The 22003-nt window shown below is 43.0% G+C and overlaps 1 protein-coding gene across 2 annotated transcripts in view; it reads right to left on the reverse strand.

Annotated features, from left to right (window-relative positions):
- LOC146672564 (protein NLRC3-like) overlaps positions 1-22003 on the reverse strand; it is a 78052-nt gene that overhangs the window by 9234 nt on the left and 46815 nt on the right. Inside the window, exons 2-6 of one of the 2 annotated variants that reach the window (XM_085401267.1) lie at positions 16882-16917; positions 10988-11113; positions 10802-10903; positions 8374-8452; positions 602-797 (exon numbers count right to left, since the gene is read on the reverse strand). In XM_085401267.1, the coding sequence (XP_085257393.1) occupies positions 602-797; positions 8374-8452; positions 10802-10903; positions 10988-11076 (466 nt within the window). In that variant the 5' untranslated portion in view covers positions 11077-11113; positions 16882-16917. Of the gene's footprint in view, positions 1-601; positions 798-8373; positions 8453-10801; positions 10904-10987; positions 11114-16881; positions 17607-22003 lie in introns of those variants that run through there. The other variant, XM_085401266.1, reaches the window with a different exon arrangement.

Consider the following 22003-nt stretch of genomic DNA (forward strand, 5'->3'; position numbering starts at 1 on the left):
CAGTGTACCCAACAAGGAGTCGTTTATCTCTCTTAGGGACCTCGCCCCCGGAGACAGGCGAGTCATCCCCTCATCCACAGCCTCTGCTTCTTCTACAGGAGGAGGAAGCCAATGGGATTAAGGAAGTCCTCAAAGTATTCCTTCCACCGCCCGACAATATTCTCTGTCGACGTCAGCAGTGCTCCACCCGCACTATACACAGTGCAAGTAGAGCACCAGTCTGCCTCAGACTGCAGCTGAAGCTCTGCCAGAGGTGTATGTTCAAGGTCTTGCAGACCAGGGCCTCTGTGAGGCGTTCACACGCACGTTTAGTTGTGCCAGGTCTGTCCAGCATCCTGCGGCGTCCTGGTGCCACATGCACTTATGGACCCTTATGTTCAAACATGCTGTTCATTAAGGACAAACTGTGATTTGCACAGAAGTCCAAAAACAAAACACCACTCGGATTCAGATCCAGGAGGCCGTTCCTCCCAATCACGCCCCTCCAGGACTCACTGTCATTGCCCACATGAGCTTTGAAGTCTCTCGGTAGGACAGCAGTGGTTGTTTAATGACTGTTGTAGTCATCAATCAGCTTAAACGCTTACAGAAATGCTCTTACTGCAATAGAGACGCTCAGCCAGCTTCTCCTGCTTCAGTCTCCTCAGGAAGTTCACTGTGATTGTCACAAGTGCCTTTCTGCTCCTCTCCTCCTCATCCTCCCTCTGACTCTCTAAGCATTCTGGGTAATCTGGACTCAGAACCTTCTGGATCTTCTTCAGCTCGTTCAAAAAAGTGATGATGTTGTCCTCCAGCAGCTGGAACAGAATAATTATGAATGAGCCAATCAGAGTGAAATCATGTAATCATGAAAACATGTAAACACAAAGTGTGGATCCTTAACCTGATGTTTCCACCTCTGATGAAGTCTCAGCTTTGTTTTTATACCACAGTAGTTTACATGGAATTTGTAGTTGCAGAGAAAGACTCAAATCATTTGGAATTAAATGTTTTTACTTTACAAGGTTTACAGGTTCTTTCAACAGTGAAATCCAAGATAAATAATCATGATTATAATATTTCTGACTGAGTCAAAACTGAATTTGTGAATCAGAACTGAATCATTGTAAGAATCAGCAAAGTACACCAAGTCTGTACTTGTGTTTAAGGAAAACTACTACTATTAAAAACTACTCCAGTAAAAGTTGAAGTACTCATTTAACTTAAAAGTGATAGTAAAAAAGAAAGCAGGTCTTTGGAGGACGTTTCTACTTTTAAGAAGTAGAAAGTTCAGATATTTGTTTAAAAATGTACGAAGTAAAAAATAGTTACTACTCAAGTAAACTACAGATACCTGAAAACAGTTATTAGGTTATGTAATGATGTTCTGTCCTCACTAAGCGTTGTCCTCGTGAACGTAGACTCAGCTATACAGACAGAACAGTGAAAAGATGCACCATCACATCAAGCTTTGAAGGAATCTCGGCAGCCTATTTCTTCGCCACCAGTAACCAGTAAGTAGAAGAAAAACATCAAAGAGGCTACGTTCGCTTCTTCTGTATCTTTTTACGGGATTTGAAGACGATGTCCAGCTCAAACCCTATTGATGCCGATATTCAGAGCCTGGAGGTTAGGTCAGAGTGTGCTGCCTCAGCTGCATTTTCCAAGCAAAGTTCAAATAAATCTTCAGCTAGTGCCGCTGCTGCTAAAGCTCGTGCCAAGGCGGAAGCTGCACGCACGCGAGCAGCCTATGCAAAACGTCAAATAGACATGCAAGTGGAGAAAGCACGCATAGAGGCTACATTGAATGCACTAAAAGAAGAGTGTGAAGCTGAGGCTGCCTCAGCAGAGGCTCAAGTGTTTGAGGCTGCTGCAGATTTAGACACGTGACCTTGGGAGTAAAGCCAGTCATGCTCAAGCAATGAAGCAGTCATTACAGCGAACTGGTGAGTTCATCCAAGCACATTTCTCTTCAGGGCAGAGTTATGCTTTAGCTCAAAATGAGAAAGAAACAGAGGCTGCGTCTTCTGTACCACAACACAGACACCTCCCAGATACCGAAGTTCATCGCGTCAGACGTGACACACAACAGCCGTATCCTTCTGCTTGCTCGGCTGAAGGCCTGCACCCAGGCAACCAGAGAAAGAATCGCCCTGACCCTCTGTCTTTTAACACAGATAGAGATGTCCCCTCCATGCACACACATCGCTGCACAGACTCAACAAACCAACTTCCACCCGGCTCACCACTGGAGGCTCAAGGTGTATCTGAGTTAGCTGTATATCTGGCGCGTCGAGACCTTGTCACCGCTGGACTAAAAGTGTTTGATAACCAGCCTGCTAGTTATCTGTCATGGAAATCTAGCTTTGTTAACGCTGTGGAGGGACTTAGCCTCAAACCTAGTGAAGAACTGGACCTGCTCATTAAGTGGCTTGGTGGGGAGTCGCTACACCACGCCAAGAGAATAAGGGCAGTTTATGTCAACAATCCATTCATGGGTTTGAACATGCTTTGGCGAAGGCTGGACAAGTGCTATGGCTCTCCAGAGGCCATTGAAGCTTCTCTCTTCGATAGATTGAACCACTTCCCAAAGATTTCAAATAGAGATCACCAGAAGCTTCAAGATCTCGGAGACCTGCTCCTAGAGATCGAAGCTGCTAAGCAAGAGGGATATTTGCCAGGGCTCAGCTTCCTAGACACTGCAAGGGGAATAAACCCTATAGCGGAGAAACTGCCCCACAACGTCCAAGAACAGTGGATAACTCAGGGGTCTCGCTATAAGAGGGAGCACCAAGTTCCATATCCCCCTTTCTCATTTTTTGTGGACTTTGTGTATAACCATGCAGAGATGAGAAATGATCCTAGCTTTGCTTTTGCTAACTTTAGTTCAGCTGCATTCAAAGGTGACGGATCCTTCTCCAAACAATGGAAATCCAAACCTCCTTTATCCGTAAGTAAAACTGAGGTAGGAAACCCCCCCACCTCTCAGTCCTCCAAAGGACTCACCATTGATCTGGACAGAGAGTGTCCTCTCCACAAGAAACCTCACTCCCTCAGGAAATGCCGAGGCTTTCGAGAAAGATCACTTGCAGAGCGAAGACGCTTCCTGGTGGAGCACTCCATATGTTTTAAATGTTGTGCTTCAGCAACTCATCAAGCTAAAGAGTGTAAAGCTGACACCCACTGCTCTGAGTGTGACAGCGACCGGCACATCGCAGCACTCCATCCTGGACCGGCACCTTGGGCTCCAAGTTCCAGACCACCCTCTGCAGAGCATGGTGGGGAGGCTATCGGGTGTGTCACTGACATAGCAGCCTCTTCATGCACAGCCGTGTGTGGTGAGGGTCTTAAAGGTAAATCATGTTCCAAAATCTGTCTGGTCAGTGTGTATCCGAAGGGTCGCCCAGACCAAAAGGTGAGGGCATACGTGATGCTAGATGACCAAAGCAATGTGTCGCTAGCCAGATCAGCATTCTTTGACATGTTTGACATCCAGGGTGAGGCTTCCCCCTATACCCTCAAAACATGCTCAGGAATCACAGAGACTGCTGGAAGAAGGGCCTCTGGATTTATGGTGGAGTCAGCTGATGGACAGTTGCACTTATCATTGCCGACTCTTATTGAGTGCAACCTGATTCCCAATAATAGGGACGAAATCCCTACTCCAGAAGCTGCCCAAAGCCACAAGCATCTCAAGTCTATTGCTGAAAGGATCCCTCCTCTTGATGCGTCAGCTGAGATACTTTTGTTACTTGGGAGGGACATCATCCGAGTTCACAAAGTGCGCAGTCAGCGTAACGGCCGTCACAACGAACCTTATGCCCAACAAGTGGACCTGGGTTGGGTAATAGTCGGTGACGTCTGTCTCGGTGGGGCTCACCGGCCGACTGTCAACACATTCAAGACCAATGTCCTTGAGAATGGGCGACCAAGCTACTTCAAGCCTTGTGAGAACAGGATCATCTGCAAAGAAAAGTTCATAGAGGAACAGCTAATATCCTCCGACACACTGACTTCCAGTCAGCCAAGCTTAGGTGAGCTGGTCTTCAGCCATTCAAAAGAGGATGATTAGCTGGCACCCTCCATCGAAGATGAAATCTTCCTCCACATCATGAACAAGGAGTTCAAGAAAGATGACTCCAACAGCTGGGTGGCTCCCCTGCCATTTCGTAGTCCAAGACCACGTTTACCGAATAATCGAGAGCAAGCCCTCAGCCGACTGATGTCACTTCGCCGTACCTTGAATAGGAAACCGGAGATGAAACATCATTTCATAGATTTCATGGAGGATATTTTCAAAAATGGACACGCTGAGCCAGCTCCTCCACTAGAGCCTGACAGAGAGTATTGGTATTTACCTTCCTTTGGTGTCTATCACACCCAGAAACTGGGAAAAATAAGGATCGTCTTTGATTCAAGCGCACAGTTCAAAGGCATCTCATTGAATAATGTGCTCTTACAAGGCCCGGACCTCAACAACACCCTAATTGGGGTTCTCATGCGTTTCAGAACGGACCCAGTTGCTGTGATGACAGACATTCAACAGATGTTCCACAGTTTCCTAGTGAGGGAGGATCATCGGGACCACCTCCGATTCTTGTGGTTTCGTAACCACCAACTTGATGACAAAGTGCTGGAGTACCGCATGAGGGTTCATGTGTTTGGTAACTGTCCCTCGCCAGCTGTGGCCATTTATGGCCTGAAGAGGACGGCTATGGAGGGTGAAGAGGACTATGGACCCGAAGTGAGGAGCTTTGTGCACAGACATTTCTATGTTGATGATGGCCTGAAATCTTTCCTCAGTGCAGAAGATGCCATCAAAGTGCTGAAAGGTGCACAAGACATGCTAGCGCAATCCAACCTCAGACTACACAAGATTGTGTCTAACAGTGTTGAGGTCATGAGGGCATTTCCAGCTGAAGATCTAGCTAGCAACCTGCAAGACCTGGACGTGGGTCAGGACTCCCCTCCCATGCAGCGCAGCCTGGGTCTTGGTTGGGACCTTGCTACAGATACTCTAACTTTCCATGTGGACAGCGCAGAAAAACCCTTTACACGTCGGGGTGTGTTGTATACTATCAACAGCTTATTTGACCCGTTGGGGTTCGCTGCTCCCTTCAGTGTTCAGGGCCGCCTTATTTTGAGAGAACTCACCACTGAGACTTGTGACTGGGATGCACCACTGCCCCGAGAAAAGCTTGAACAGTGGCAGAGGTGGTGTACATCTCTTCAAGACCTAAGAGAGTTGAAGATCCCAAGGGCCTACACAACGGTCCCACTCTCCACAGCTCAGAGCAAGGAGATCTGTATCTTTTGTGATGCATCTACCAAAGCTATTGCTGCTGTTGCTTATCTGAGAGTCACAGATGCTGCAGGACATAGCGAAGTTGGATTCCTGTTTGGGAAAACAAAGTTGGCACCTAAGCCTGACATCACCATCCCAAGGCTTGAGCTCTGTGCAGCCGTTCTTGCAGTGGAACTAGCAGAGGTTATGTCTGCAGAGTTGGACATTCAGGTAGACGACATCAAGCTTTTCTCAGACAGTAAAGTAGTACTTGGGTATATATTTAATGACTCTAGACGGTTCTACGTCTATGTTCATAACAGGGTACAAAGGATAAGACGTTCAACCAACAAAAGCCAATGGAACTATGTTCCTTCTGATGTCAACCCAGCTGACCATGCAACTAGAGCGATTCCAGCTAACCAGCTTGCAGCTTCCTCCTGGTTGTCTGGACCAGCCTTTCTTGTAGACAAGCAACATTGTCACTTAAAACAGGAAGCTTTCAGCCTAGTTGAACCCGCAACAGATGTGGAACTACGTCCAGAAGTAGTGACTTGTGCCACAAATTTGTCATTTCAGTTGGGCAGTAAACGCTTTGAGCGGTTTTCAAGTTGGAGGTCACTCACCAGAGCTATTGCCAGGCTCTGCCACATTGCTTATTCCTTTACAAGGGCAGCAAAAGAAGGTCCTTGCCACGGTTGGCACAACTGCAAGCTGCTTTTCAGTCCAGACCAGCTGCATCATGCAAGGATCAGAATTTTGCTTGCTGTCCAAAGGCAGGTCTATTCAGAAGAAATACACTGCTTACAAAAGGAAGGTCAGGTCCCTAAACAGTGTTCTCTCAGCAAGCTTTGTCCTTTCATTGATTCTGAAGGTCTTCTCCGCGTCGGAGGACGACTGAAAAAGTCACAGCTCACAGCAGAAGAGGGTCAGCCAGTTATCATGCCTGGTAAACATCATGTTACCTCCTTGCTTATCAGACACTGCCATGAGCAAGTCAGCCATCAAGGACGACACTTGACGGAAGGCGCTTTGAGGAGTGCTGGTTTCTGGATTGTTGGAGGAAGACGGTCTGTCAGCAGTTTGGTCTACAACTGTGTGACATGTCGAAGATTGCGTGGGAGAGAGGAGGAGGAGATAATGGCAGACCTGCCTGCTGATCGCTTGAGTACAGATCCTCCGTTCACCTTTGTTGGATTGGATGTGTTCGGACCATGGTGTGTCACCTCAAGGAGGACACGTGGAGGGCTAGCCAACAGTAAGCGTTGGGCAATCATCTTCACATGTATGAGCGTGCGTGCCATACACATCGAGGTCATCGAATCAATGGATTCATCCAGTTTCATTAACGCTCTAAGACGCTTCTTTGCAGTTAGAGGGCCTGTCAAACAGCTAAGGTCAGACTGTGGTACTAATTTTGTTGGAGCCTGTCGAGAGCTTGGGATCACTCCCAAAGGCTGTAACAACAAGGAAGTGTCCAACTACCTGTCTGATCAGGGCTGTGTATGGCTGTTTAACCCTCCCCACTCTTCACACATGGGGGGAAGCTGGGAGAGGATGATCGGTGTCACACGTCGGATCCTTGACGCAATGTTCCTCAAGCTTGGGTCTGTTCAGCTCACACATGAGGTCCTGACAACATTTATGGCAGAGGTAACTGCAATTGTCACTTCCAGACCACTTACTTCAGTGTCCACAGATCCAGACGAATCTCTCATCCTCACTCCTGCTATGCTGCTAACTCAGAAGATTGCTGTACTCCCTGTTCCTCCTGGTAACTTTGATGATAGTAATATCTTCAGACGTCAGTGGCATCAGGTTCAAAGCATGGCCAACACATTCTGGGAGAGGTGGAAAAGGGAGTACCTCAGTAGTCTACAAGGTCGAAAGAAATGGAGAACGGAGAGACCTAATCTCATGGACGGAGACGTTGTTCTAATGAAAGACGATTCACTGAAGAGACATGACTGGCCCACAGGACTGATCACAAGGACTTTTCCAAGTGACGATGGAAAGGTCAGGAAGGTCGAGGTGAAAGTTTTCAGAGACAGTGTTCCAAAACTTTACTTAAGGCCAGTGTCTGAGGTTATACTCCTGTTGCAGAGAAACTCTGTCAGGTGATGTGCAGTTTGACATCCTAGGGATGTCAGGTGGGGAGTGTGCTGGCATTAGGCATTTTCTGTTCTGCAGCAGTTTGCCCTCTAGTGGTTGTTTTTGTGTATTTTTTTTTTTTACTCTGTAAGATCTAGCCAGAGGCAGTTTCACCTCCGTTAATCTGTTGCCATCCATGCCTTCACAAGTTGATAAACGGCATCATCTGTGAGTAATATTGTTTGTTATCACTGAGACAACTTGTGTGCATTATTATAGGGCAGGGATAGCTCAGTAGGTAGAGTGGTTGCCCCATGATCGGAAGGTCGGGGGTTCGATTCCCCTTAACAGCTACCCTGAGGTACCCCTGAGCAAGGTACCGTCCCTACACACTGCTCCCCGGGCGCCCAATGGCTGCCCACTGCTTCACTGAGTGAATGGGTTAAATGCAGAGAGCAATTTCTCCACGGGGCTCAATAAAGTACAATAATGTACACACTTTCTTTCTTTCTTGTTGTGAAGGCGTGATATAGTTTGTAGTTAGAATTTAATTTGAATGCGTGTATAACCTAAGCTAGTAAGGTTAAGCTAGCTCATATGCCATGTGGTTTCTTTAACGTTTTGATCATGAGTGTGATTTCATTTGATGTTTTATTCGGGCACTCACTAAGCAGATAAATATTGTGTTCATATTTTTGAATATGTGTTTGTTATACTGTATGTTGATGCAACATTTTTATTGGTTTATTTCTGGTTTTGTCAACAGTTTCACACTTTTTCCTTATTAAATCATCCAACTCAACACATTGGCCTGTTCCCTGGATTTTGATTAGGAGAGTGTTTAGCTGTCTGTATAGCTGAGTCTACGTTCACGAGGACAACGCTTAGTGAGGACAGAACAAATGAAGTATTTGTACTTTGTTCTCAGCCCTACAGACAATCCACTGGTCTCCAAAGAGCAGCATGGAGATGACTGTGAACAGAACAGATGTAACAGTAGTTGTTGTACATGTACAGACCATAAATATGGAGTCCAGCTGTGTTTGATGCTGCTGGGCAGACTGACCACTGGTAACCTCTGAGTTCTGCTGGTCCACTCTGTGGAGGAACCATGAAGGATCAGATCAAAACAGGATAAAGTTCCAGGAGTTTCTGCTCAAATAACTTCATCTGAATCAAGTCTGTCAAGTTTTAGACTCTCAGATTGTGAAGATATATTTTCTGTTTTCTATGAACTTTCTTTCATCAGTGATGGAAGTGATGATGTTGCAGAAGCTCAGAGGAAACTTTGAGAAAACTGTGATGAACCATCAACTAATGCTCTCAGGAGGCCAAAGGTCACTGAATGTAACTGTGCAGCAGATTCATCGAGTGTTTGAAACCTGACCACTTCCATATGTTTTCATTCTAACACAAGAAGTCCTTTTCTCATGGCTTTGATTTGAGTTTTCATTTGAGTTTTCTGAGTCTCGTATTTGGAGTCGAGTCTAATCAATGATCTGACAGAAGAACATTAAAAAGGATTTACCAGTGCTGTCAAAATTAACATGTAGGGTTAGGGTTAGGGGTTCATCTGTTATCATGTGTTACATCATGTGTAAGTCGGGGGGGGCGGGGGGTCCTATTCCTCTGTGGGGCAAACTGCATATGGCCAACAAAGCATTCATTCAATTCAATTCAATTCAATTCAATCATGATTAACATGATAAAAACCTTTAACACGACACATCTGGAGAGCAGAACGACTCAAAATCCCTGAAATGTTTCTATCAACGCACTTCGAGCAGTTTGTCCGAGTAGAGTTACCTTTGCACACGTGCAGATGTGCAGCACATCTGTTAGTGACGGGCAGCTGAACCAATCAGCTCAATATAGAAGATGACAAACACACACTGACCTCTCGATAGAAAGTTTGAGCATTAAAAAAATAACAAGACGGACCAGCCGACCAACATGAAGGATTCTGCACATCGTGACAGAAGGAATTTTCTTTTCACCGAAGCACTTCCAGCTTAAAATATCACAACGATGCAAAGCACTGATGACACAACTGCCAAGTGGACAAACTGCAGACCTGTTAGTGTTGTTAATAACATAGTTTTGGTTCCTCGTGTCAAAGACTTGAAGAAGAGTGACAGAGAGTGTTAGACTGCTGCAGGATCAGTGCCACCTCCACAGACCTGTGAAGAAAATGATTGTTTGACAGATGGGCTCAGATTCAGGATCAGCTGAGGAGTTTGTGGCTGACAGAATCCTGCAGGTGCAGAGCAGAGCCCATCATTAGCATGCAGGACTGTCCCTGGGGGGGTCGGCTCATTCAGGAGGTTAATCAATGTTTACATGTTCAATAAACATGTTAAGTGTGTAAATTTGCCCTTTTCTCTCGAGTCTGTTTGCTCATGAAATGAACTTTGATTCGTTTACATTAAAAATGATGTTTAATGGTGATTAATCCAAATGAATCCACAGTAACCCTGTGATGAGTCTGATTAAACATTTTCATTAACAGCAGTAATATAGATTATATATTATTATATATTAGTGCACACTTACCTTTTAGTATATATGTTTGTTACAAAGTTGTATTTACAGGAGAGAAGCTGAGTTAAAGACTGAAAACTATTCAAAGTCTCTTTGAATTGAAGCGTTTAACATTCTTTGTGTTTATTCTGCATTGACTTCATTATATGGTGTAAACGTCTGTTACAGGCTTAAATATAAAGTTGGAAAAATGTAACTGCAGCTATTGATCAAGTAATTGTGATTAATCAGGATTAATGACAGAAGATTGTGTCATTAATTAGTCATGTTTTAATCTACTGACAGCACTAGTGTTCACTCTGGTGCCTCCAACTGTTTTACGCCCTTTCAACACCTTCGTGGTCAAAAGTGTACACGCACAAAATCTACAATAAAATCCTCACGCAGCAATAGGACAGACACACAATCCATTTATCTCTGTGTCTCAAACACACACACGTATTCAAAGCCTCGATTTGTTCATATTTCATCTGTTGTGTTTTTATCTTCAGCGTTTTCAGTGTTGCTGCATTTACACCAAAAATGTTTCCATTGATGAATCAGATTGATTTGAATGTGTTTCATCCATACAAATCCCTCCCTGGTGGTCACATGACTCTATAACATAACAGGAGTCATGTGACAAGAGTTTCATGCTGTAAAATGTCAAAATGGTTGAATGTGGTGGAGTAAAAATGTGAGATATCAGCTACTTTTCTTCAATATGAAATGTTTGCAGGGCCTGACAGGAAGTGGACGGACGCTCTGATCACTTCCTGTTTGCTGAAGTGGGTTTTCAGTTGTTTAGAAACCAAAGGCTTGTTTTAAAAGACAGTTTAAATGGGACTGAGGGAACGACGTGTTTGTAGTTTATATCCAACAACATCAAGCAGTTTAATCAAAGAGTTCATGTTGCTAACAGCTCACCTCTCTGCAGCAGACACAGGCTGGACTTTAAAATCAATGATGCGACCAGCAGACCGGTCACTCTGTAAGGACACAGAGCTGGGTGGAGGTCCAGGCTGGTTCCTGTGAATAATGATGGAGCAGTGATGTGAGTGCTGAGCTGTGACATGGAGAAGAGTCATGGACAGTTAGAGATGGTCATCTCACCTCTGAGCTTTGGTCTGGCTCTCATGTTCCCCACACAGAGTGCTTTTAGAGGGAGGGACTCCCTCCTCTCTGTCCTCACACTGATCCATGCTGCTCAATTCACATCAGCTCACACACACTTTCTACCTGCAGAGGAAACACAAATCATTCATGTGCACATCAACTGAAATCCTCCTTTCATCATGTGTGCTGTCCAAATATCAGCTGCTTCTTTCCTGCTTCATCTCAGTGTCAGCTGGATGCAGTCAGACAGCAGTGTGAGGCAGAGGAAGCTGCCATCAGCTGCTCTGCTATCAGTCCACTAGATGGAGCCTGAAGCACACACGATGCATTCACTGACACACACTGATTCACTATTAATAAGAAAAATTAGAAGTGACAGTTTGTTTCTGTACTTGTGTTGATGTTGTGTTGCCGTTGTGGAATGTTTCCTAGTGATGTGTCCTGTGTGTCGAAGCTTCGAATCGCGCGTCGGGTAATCGCGGGGGCGTTTTTCTGAAGCGCGTATCGAGGCTTGCGTTGATTACGTATGCAGTGACGTTCGAGGCCTCGCGGGCAGTCCGTATCACGTGACTGATTCGGGAACTGGTTCACCGGTTCGCGCCAGATTCGAAATAAAATGGGCAGCAAAACACAGCTGATTCCCTCATCACATCGTGTTGTGGAATTGGATTACGTACATAGCTACTGGAGTACTGGACACAAATTTCTTTATCCAAACTTGTATAAACTTGCTGTGGTTTTTCTTGCAACCCCTGCTTCATCTGTGCCCTGTGAGAGGATATTTTCAAAAGCAGGAGAAATCCTCTCAAAAAAGAGGAACCGTCTTAAGCCCAGCACTGTGGGAAAGCTGCTATTTTTGAATAAAAACAAATGAAAACTTTTCCCTAGTGTCATGAGCACTGTTATACAAGCACATTCACATCACAACTCCCTCCCTTTTTGTTTCCATGTACATTCCTGTGTTAAGCTGCCAATTTATTATACACAAATATTAATTAAATTAATATAATATAAAATTAGTATAATATTAAATATAACTAATATTTAGAGTTCAGTTATTGGTGTCATGAACAATAGTAATTCCTTTATTCATTCAACTTGAAGTGCCACACACTAGTTTGTGTCATTATTGAGATGTACATAAGAATGATTACGCAGTTACACAATCATCCCAAAAACTGTGTACTGATAGTTTCCACTTTCTCTTTTGTATCAGACATACTGAGACAATATTCGGGATAAATAACCATGAAAAACAATTTATTTATTCGGTTTAGCGGTTTACACATCACATCATTATAATCATTGAGCCCGTTTCACTTGAATTGTCCACTTGATGGCGCAGTAGAGCAAATGAATCATCACAATGCTTCGAACCATGAGTCGACCAGTTGGATGGGAAGCTTCAGTTCATCATGAGGCTTCATCTCACCATCACTAATGTTTCCTCTGTCAGTGCGCCCCAGGGCAGCTGTGGCTACACTGTAGCTGCCATCACCAGTGTGTGAATGTGTGGATGACTGGATGTGTAAAGTGCTTTGGGGTCCTTTGGGACTAGTAAAGCACTGTACAAATACAGGCCATTTACCATTATCTAATTAAGTCAGTCTAAATATCAAACCCAAAAACCTTTGTATTGTTGTCATAATTACTTCCTGTTGAAGCAGATCCAATATTTGTAATGAAGGATTTTAAACGTCAGCATGTTTAATTCAGTTCTACACTACATTCAATTCAATTTTATTCATATAGCGCCAAATCACAACAAAAGTCACCTCAAGGCGCTTCATAGATATGCATGCATATGGTGCAGTGCAGGTGGATGCATATCCTGGAGACCCCTGACCTCCAACAGCTGTTGACACAGTAACTGGTTATGGTCAAACAGATGTGTCCACCTCGCAGCAGTTACTGTGGAACAGCAGCTGAGCTCATTCTGCAGTCAGTGTGTCAGTGAGAGCAGCAGCTCCTCTCCACCTCCTCCACAGACTGATGGAGGCAGGAAAATCAGTGTACTCAGTTCTGTGAAATACTGTAAATGCAGTTTCTTTTACTGTTTATGTACAAACTGAACTTTGAGTCTCACTTCAGATTGGATTTAAGTGTGTGTGTGTGTCACACCTTTATGTGTTACTCCAAAAAAAAAAAAAAAGCCGTCTGACTGCTCAGACTGAGTCAGGGTAAAGTTCACATGCTGATTTGCTCTGTTCGGGTTCTTCTTCTTGCTTTTCTTAAAAGTAATGCAGTACATTACTTAGTTACTCACTAGATTAAGTAGTGTGTTGCTATATTCTGTTCCTCAGACCAAGAGTCTATGAACCAACTGTTCTTAGACATTTTTAGATCTGGGCTCTAAAAATCTGCTTATTGGCTCTCAGCTATAGTTAAGCAAGATGTCTTTGGTGAATTGAGGCTGTTTTATACAAGCTAAAGACACTGACTTATTCTTCACTCAGATATGCTGTGACATTCAAATGTTACAATGTTTTTATACATACATTTATACACTACAGGAATGATTTTATATGATTCAAAGTTCAAAACAATCCTTTCTATCCTCTCTTTCACTTAGCCCAGTTCATCCTGTCTGGAAGCCTTTTGAAGCCTCCTTTAAGTCCGGCCTTTCCACTGAATCTGCTGATGGAGACACCATCTCCTCCACCTGCAGCTGTGGAGGTTCAGAGAAATAAATCTAACCTAGAGGTATATCTCTATATCTACAAAAGAAAGAAAGAAAAGTGAATCAAACAGATTTTCTCTTTTGTTATTGGAAACATTGGAAACAATATCAGAGTCTACAAGAGAACAAAGATCCCCGCAGGATGTCTCTGTTTGGGAAATACTCCAGTCATCCCCCTGAACCTGGTTAGTGACCTGAATCAGTGCTTTTTCCATGAATCCTACCGATGCTACCATGAAAACATGTTCAGCTTGTGTTTGAAGATGACTCACATGCTGACATTAGATACAGAAGAACTGAGAACATAAAGGGAGCAGCTTATTGAGGGAAACCCAAAAAAGCAGAACACAAGCAGCTCTGTCCTCTGTCTCACATCATGTTCATGAGGAGAAAAAAAGCCCCTAAAGTTCCTAAAGAAACTGTTATAGGAGGAAACAAAGCAAACTTACAGCCGTCCTGGAAGGAGGCAGGACTCCACCTGAAGCTTAGCACAGGGGGGGAGGAGGCAGATTTTCAGAAGAGTTTCTGACTGTTTAACTTCGTGATGTCAGATTTAATCTCGTCTCATTTGTTACGTTCCCCTGAGGGGTCTAGGCGGTGAGGGGGAAGTAACAAAAAGTGTCCGGGTCAGAAAAAGGAGACAAGAAGGCAAAGGGGTTAAATTAAAGAGTTTTATTAAACTAGCTCAACTAAGAGACGGACAAGCCGCTATCACCATTTAAGAAAACAAACAAAACTCAGGCGTTGGTCAATAAAGTAAAATGTAAACCAAAAAGAAAGCGAGCAGCTCACTAGCTGTAACCACTCACATGGCACTCTGGCCCAGAGCTCACCTTTCCCTGGGATTAAATACTTTTGATTACTGACGAGAGTCAGCTGTGTAAAAGGGAGAGCTGGCACCTCAGGCAGAAGCCATTGAAGGACACTCCCACACAGGCACCTTCAGGAGGAGGCCCTGCTAGGGCCGTAACACATTTCTGTTTGTCCACTGAGCAGGTTCAGCTTTTATTAAAATAAATATGTTTGTGTCTTTCTCTAAATTCTTAATTATCAGTAATGTTCCCTGAGAAATCAACATTTCTTGGTTCTGATACAAGAATGTCGTTTTCATGGCCGCCATTCACGTGACCCAAAGTGTTTCTAATCTCTGGAGAACCGAGGTTTTACTGGTGCTCCTGAATGCAGCATAAGAAGGAATTTTCCACTAAGTTTCATGTGACATGAACACAGACGGATGACGTGTCTGTGTCAGTCTTTTTCTTTTGAAACAAACTTTATTGAGACCTATGAACAGTCCAACACCTATGAATGAAATTTAGAGGATTCAAAGAAATATTGATAAAAGTTCTCGGAGCTGCTGTGCAAATATTTTTAACTCACTATGGAAACTCCTGGTTTCAAACTTTAAGCTTTTTTGCTGAAGCAGTTGTACAGAAATAATATTAAACTATAACAGTACTGATATACAGTGATCCCCTCAAAAATAAACACAGATATAAAACTTCTGTCCATTCTGCCATTAAAACGGTAAAATAGATCCACTGATCTGATTTTTTTACTGTTTATGAAGAATAAGCAAATATATTATAAGATGATGAGAGGTGAGAAAAAAATGCTCAGAATCACTTGTTTGTATTCAAATGTCAAAGTTCGTGTTCATCTGTTCCTCTCCTACACGTCACTATAAAGTTTAATCTTCTAAAAGTCAGAGTTTGAGTTCATATTCACTGCAGTCTTGTACAATATCTACATGTTAACGTTTGTTTGTGCTAAACTGTTCATTTGTTCTGTTTCATAATAAAATATAGATATAAACATCTGTAACATCTGCACTTTAATATCTGGTATTTTGTACAGACAGAAGACAAAAGGTTTACTTTAGTATTAAAATATGAGTCCCGTACAAATCAAATATGTATATAAAACTTTAAACTGATTTCTTTCAAACTTTTTTCCTCACCAGGAAAAAAGAAAAACTTTTTTCACATCAAAGCTCAACATCTGACTTACTATTAATATAAAAACCGTGACTGAAGCATCTTTAAATGTTCCGATTTATTAACAGTGTTTTAAACTTAATGCAGTAACTTTTGTTCAGTCTGAGAAATGTAAAACATGTTTTATCCTCCATCTTTGTTTCAGTGTGAACAGTCTGAGCGGACAGTTCGTGATATTTTTAACAGAGGCCGACCTGCTGAATCAAATTTGTTTTAAAAAACAAAGTCCTCTGCTGTCCCTCCACCTGCTGCCTCTGAACACAAAGGGTGAGAACTTTAAATTAACACTGTGGCAGATATGTAACCATCTTTAAATGATCTCACTGACTTACAGACAAATGAAGGAAGACATCTGTGGTGGCTGAAACCTCCACCCAAAACATATCCACAGACAGCAAGGTTGTTGTAGTTTTGTAATTTTTAATTAGTTTTTATTTGCATTTCTTTTTCACTTTGTGTTTTTAATTCTGTTTAGTTTCAGTTAGTTTCCACGGTGAGTTTGCTTGTTTCAGTTTATATTTGATTTTTTATTTATTATATATTTACGGGGTCAGAGGCTGGACTGACGTAGATTAATGCAGATTTTATGATAAAAACGGAACTTTTTGAAAGCAGTGACTCAGTCTTTTTTTTTTAGCCAAACTAACAACACTAACAGGCCATTTCCTGTAAAATGTTAATCAGTTTTCCAAAATCATTTCATTGATCATTCTCAATAATTTAGTTTTAGTTTGTGTTTTTATTTCTACTTTAACTTTTTTCAGATCTAGCTGTAGTTCTAAGTTGAGTTTCAGTTTTGTGTGTTTTGTAACACTTCTTCCTGTTGGAGAGGAGCCAACAGTTTGTGACGCAGTATTTTTAAGACCGACATGTTGAACCTGTATCTAACACACATCTATACGAAGTATTCATTTACAAAGTGCGCTCTCTGTCTCCTGCTGTGCGTGTAAATAAAAACATCTGGAGCTCAGCGGCTCTCCGGTTGAGCTCAGGCCACATTCAGTGTGTTTAGTCTGATTCCCGGACTCTGATCACAAAAGCTCAGAAAATGGCGGAGACACTCGGCCTTGTTGGAAAATATTACACACTGACTTTAATGGAGAGACCGGAAATACAAACAGACAGTTTGTTGTGTGAAGAAATCAAACACGAGCTGAACAAACAGTAAAGTTCCTAAAGACAAACTGTTAAAGGAGGAAACAAAGCAAACTTACAGTTTCTTCACACCAACAACAAGCTCCACTCCACACCTGGACACTAAACACGGACACACAGGTGAGCTGCTTCCTGGAAGGAGGCGGGACTCCACCTGAAACTCAGCACAGGTGGGAGGGGCTCAGCTCTGTGTGTGCTGATGTGTTAACTTTAAAAATATGCCGTCTGACTGCTCAGACTGAGTCAGAGTAAAGTTCACATGCTGACGTGTGGAGACATGAAACCTTGTTGTAGCTGCAGGTGTGAACACACTGATCCCAGATCAGCTCTGCTGTATTTGTAACATGAACATTTCTGCTGCAAAGCTTCAAATGTTCAGCATGTTTCTCTGTTTCCAGTCTATAGATCCAGTCACACTTTCTACCTTCACCTGTGCAGTAAAGACTGAGAGCAGAGCTGAAACCAAGCGTCCAATCAGTGAGCAGCATCAACACCTGAGCTTCATTCAGACTCTGTTATTGAAGATGTTGTTGGTACAAAGTTCATCTGCTGCTCACATGAATCCATGAAAGATTTATTTCACTGAATGTTTCTTCAAAGCTCATTTCAACCTGTTGAAGTCATGAATGAAAGTGCAGACTGAGAGTGGATCACATGATGTTTGAGGTGTGTCATGTGACATGTTCAGTATTGTCACACATGTCTAGATTGTCCCTGATATCATAACTGCTCAAACACTGATGATTATATTTGAAGAATTATTCCTGATGGCAGCAAAGTTTGAATGGAGCTCTCTGTCTGTGCTGATTTGTCGCCCTCTGGAGGTCAAAGCACAAACTGCATGATGTCACTGTAACCACCACAGAGACAGGAAGTGTTTTTATGACTGAAACACTGAAATGATGCTAACGGCTGTCGTTAGGCTCACTGACAGCAGTGCTGATGTGTTCATGTCAAACACTGGCTCAGGTCAGACTCCTTCATCCTTCTCCAGCGTGAGGCCGCCCTCAGACCCACAGGAGCTCTGACCTTTGACCTCCTGACCCTAACCATTTTAGTCTTGTTGCATCTGCAAATCCATCCAAACTGTAGCCGAGCAAAAGAAGCTGGAAGCTGTTCTATGAATGATGTTGTTGAAGGAGCTTGGAAAGAAAAGCGTCTGGACTTCTTTAAGTTGCTTGAAGAGGGACATGGACGTCTTAACGCCCACTTACATCCTGGGACATTTGATCACAGGAAATCACATGATAGCGTGGGGCTAGATCTCACAATGGGTTCACCCAAAACCTTGGCTGATTGAGACCCACACCCGTTCTCACACCGTGGCTCGTGTGATTAGGTAGAGGATCAACAGGGGCTCCGTGTCCCTGAATTTAAACTGAATCTAAACACACCGTGCACAATGCCAAGTTAGATAATGGTTAAAAGAACAAGATAAGAATAAATAAAAAGATAAAATAAGGATAAAAAATAACTTAAAAAAATAAAATAAAAAGATAAATAACTGCAAATAAGTACAAATAAGTAACTGAAGACACGTGTGGTCTGCAGATGTCGATGTACATGGATGTACATGGAGTTTAATGTGCAAAATGAACTTAGTGTGCAAAGTGACCTGATGTGCAAACTGCAGTTTGAGGTCGGTCAGCTGTTCAGGAGTCTGATAGCAGTGGGGAAGATGGAGTTGTTGAGTCTGGATGTTCTACATTTCACACTTCTGAACCTTCGTCTCGAGGGCAGAGGTGTGTCTCTCCTCTGGACTCTGTGATGGTAGCTGCTCTGCAGAGAGGGCAGCGGGGTCCTGATGATCTTCTCCACAGTTGTTATCACTCTCTGCAGGCGTTTGCGGTTTGCAGTAGTGCTGCCGTACCATGCAGTGATGCAGCTGTCAGGCTGCTCTCCACAGTGCAGCTGTAGAACCTGCTGAGGATCTTGGCCAACATACCAAATTTCCTCAGCCTCCTCAGGAAATACAGCAGCTGCTGAGCCTTCTTGACCAGCTGTGTGAGTTTGAGTCCCTCACTGACTCAAACTCCTTCAGTGACACTTGCAGCCTTGCAGATTAGTTTGCTGATCCTGATGCATCTCTGGAGCTGATGCTGTCCCCCAGCAGACAACAACAACATAGATGCTCTCACTAGTCCACTTTACCCTCTAATCACATCTCTGACATCTGCAGGTTGCTCCATAGAGACTCTTGTGCAATGCCAGGTGTTTGTGTTTGTCTGTAGGTACACATTAGATATGACCATAGACGCACACACACAAGTGAACACAGCAGCACAGATGGTTTCCACCTGCTTCCCTCTTTCTTCACACAACTGTGAGGATGATGAAGAGGTTTCAGGACGAGGTGGTCAGCAAGCACAGGATAAAGCAGGGCCATGAAACTCTCTGGTGCAGCAGATGTTTAATCAGACTCAGCTTTAGGCTTCTTTTCCCACCTGGCAGCAAAGTAACAGCTTCACTAATGTGAACAGTCACAATGTTAAACGTTTCTATATCTTCATATATTTTTATCTGTTGATGCTGCAGAATAAAGTCTGTTAACAGAGTGCAGGATGTGTAGAGCAGGTCCAGCTCTCCCTTTACTGTGTCCACTTTCATCAGCCCCTGTGAAGTGACACAGAGTGCATGTGTGTCTGTCAGCTGTTGTTTGTTGTGAAGGATGGAACAAATGAACACACACTTTTAGAGAAATCTGAAAAAGCAACACGTGCTTGGGCTCCTTCTGTGCTCGTCTTCATTAATGCTGATCTTTCTTTCCTGTTTGTTCTTTGGCACAAGCTTCAGTCTTTTCTCCCAGGGCTCCTTCACACTTAGAAACACACCTACATTCATTTATACACAAACATCATGAAACAAAGGCTTTGTAAAAGAGGACATGAGATCCTCTCTGAACAGCACATTCATATCAAACACAGGACTGAACAGGATATACTGAGTCTGTGCTGTTTTCATTGTTACTTGCTGAGTATTTTTCCAGTGTTTGAAATGTGACTCAAGTCTGATTCTTCTGCTGTGTGTGAACTCTAAGCAGCTGCATTAAACAGCTGCTTTTCAAACCAGGCTCAATCCTATGACTCTGTGAATGTAAACTTTTGTCACCTGCATGAATAACAATCCTTGATCTAGTCAGGACTGCAGTGCTCCTGTGATCCCAGCTTATAGATGGAGGCTAGCATGAGAGGCTCAGCAGCTAAAGCAGCACACCTGGGTCTCCCAGCCTATTAAAAGCAGCCCTTTGCTTCACCTGCTTCACTAAACATTATTATTATTATTTAAGCAGAGTGGTGTGATTCATGTAGGCATTGCTGTGTGACAGGAGGACTTTTCTTGAAACAGCTCGTGTGACGTGAGCTGACGTAAAAACAGTGATGTTAGCTTGATTCTCTTGGCTAAAACTATTTAAAAAAGAGGGTCAATCATGCAAATCTGCCAATAGAAGCCAAAGTTACAGCCCCTCAGAGTTTAAAGAGAAAAGGCCCGTTTCCAACACTCGGTTGTGCAAAGGGAAACAGGCCCACAGTGCCTGAGTGTGTGGGTAATTCTTCAAATAATATTCAAAAGCAAACATTTTTAAGCATGTAAATAAAATTCAATCATTTCTGCTCTTCAATACCTAAGAAATGAAAACTGGCAGATGGTCCCAAAATGTGAAACGCCTGGCTATCTGTGCATTTAGTGCTGCAAGTTTTCACTGTTTACCTTCAGAAGCATAAATCTCTGCACAGATAATGTTCATATGTGGATTCCTGGTTTTCTGCAGTTAATTGTGACCCAAAGCGTATTTTTAAAGTGGTTCCAGGCAATAAAGCCTAAAAATAAATACATCTACTTCCTTTTTCTGTGTTCCAGCCTCAGTGACTCTGACACAGTGCTGTAATATTTACACCTCTGATGAAAGCAGAGTTTGTAGTTGCAGAGAAATACTCGACTCATTTTGGGCATTTACGAGCAGGAACCTCAGAAAGCCCCTCGCTGCTTCACTGGTTAAGAAGCAAAGCAAACATTAGTTCACAGTGATGTTAATTAAGGCCCAAAGTTTAGGAACGAACGTCAGCACTTCACTAATGAATGTAATGCTGATTCATGTGCTTGTTTTGTAATGTGCATGTTGTGCGTTGCTATTTCCCATATTCTTTGGCACTGATAGATGAAGAGTCTCAGGCAGGACCGAGGCTGCCAGCTGCTGACAGTGAGCAGGGAGAGAGCAGCAGAAGCTGGGCAAGAGCAGGGCACCTTCAGCCCCCTTCATCAGTCAGAAATCATTTGGGTGTCTGTGTGAAATGTCTGGTTTTTAAAATCTTTTTGTAGACATATTTATTAAATGTTTAACAATTATATAGAAGAAAGACAATGTAAAGAACAAAACATGACAAAACAAAAATGAGTTGAAGTTATGAACTGTTTCTGAGAGACAAATAACACCAGGATCCTTTTTGTGTAGCTGACAGCTGGTAACTGTGCAGGGGCGGGTCTAGCAAAGTGTTGCCAGGGGGGCAGGTAGGGCATTAACAGGGAGAGGGGGGCACAAAGAAATACTTTTCTTTCTTATTCTCATTTAAAATGTCTCACTTTTAATAAATAATTATCTGAATCTTACAACAAACGTTTTCATCTGATGTAAAATGTATAGAAATCCATTATTGTACATAGTCATTTTTTTGGGGTCCCATCATAATTTCTTCAGAAGTAAGTACTGCATATGATGCCAGTGTTTCCCACATTTTCTAGATTCTGCACCAGTACTGTGTGTAAAATGCATCAAAAAGTCCGTTTGATTCTTTCTCAGCTGTCTTTCTGTCTCCTTTCACTTTTTAAAGGTTGCCATGTTAGAAAACATATTTTGCCCTGCCGTGCTGTTTATTGATGTGGCAAATGAAAGGTTTATGAAAATATATCTAAATCTGTCATCAGTAATCAGCAATGATCATGTCTCACCTCTAGTCTCTGTCTTAATGTCAGGTTTCCACCGTGTGTTGTAGATGTTCAGGAGGTTAACTCGACCAACAGTCTACTTCCTGTTTAGAATACCAGGACAGGGAGGATGGTGCAGGTTTAAGTTTATTAGACTGATGCATGTATACCAACAAGACAGCGTCCATCACTGTGACAACAGCGTTTGTTTTCATTCAAAGGCTTCATGGTTTTTCCTTTAATACCTGGGGGGCCGGTCTC

The sequence above is a fragment of the Rhamphochromis longiceps genome, linkage group LG3, assembly GCF_057381845.1.
Source record: "Rhamphochromis longiceps isolate RC_006_pf linkage group LG3, R_longiceps_female_GT1.1, whole genome shotgun sequence".
Taxonomy (NCBI): domain Eukaryota; kingdom Metazoa; phylum Chordata; class Actinopteri; order Cichliformes; family Cichlidae; genus Rhamphochromis; species Rhamphochromis longiceps.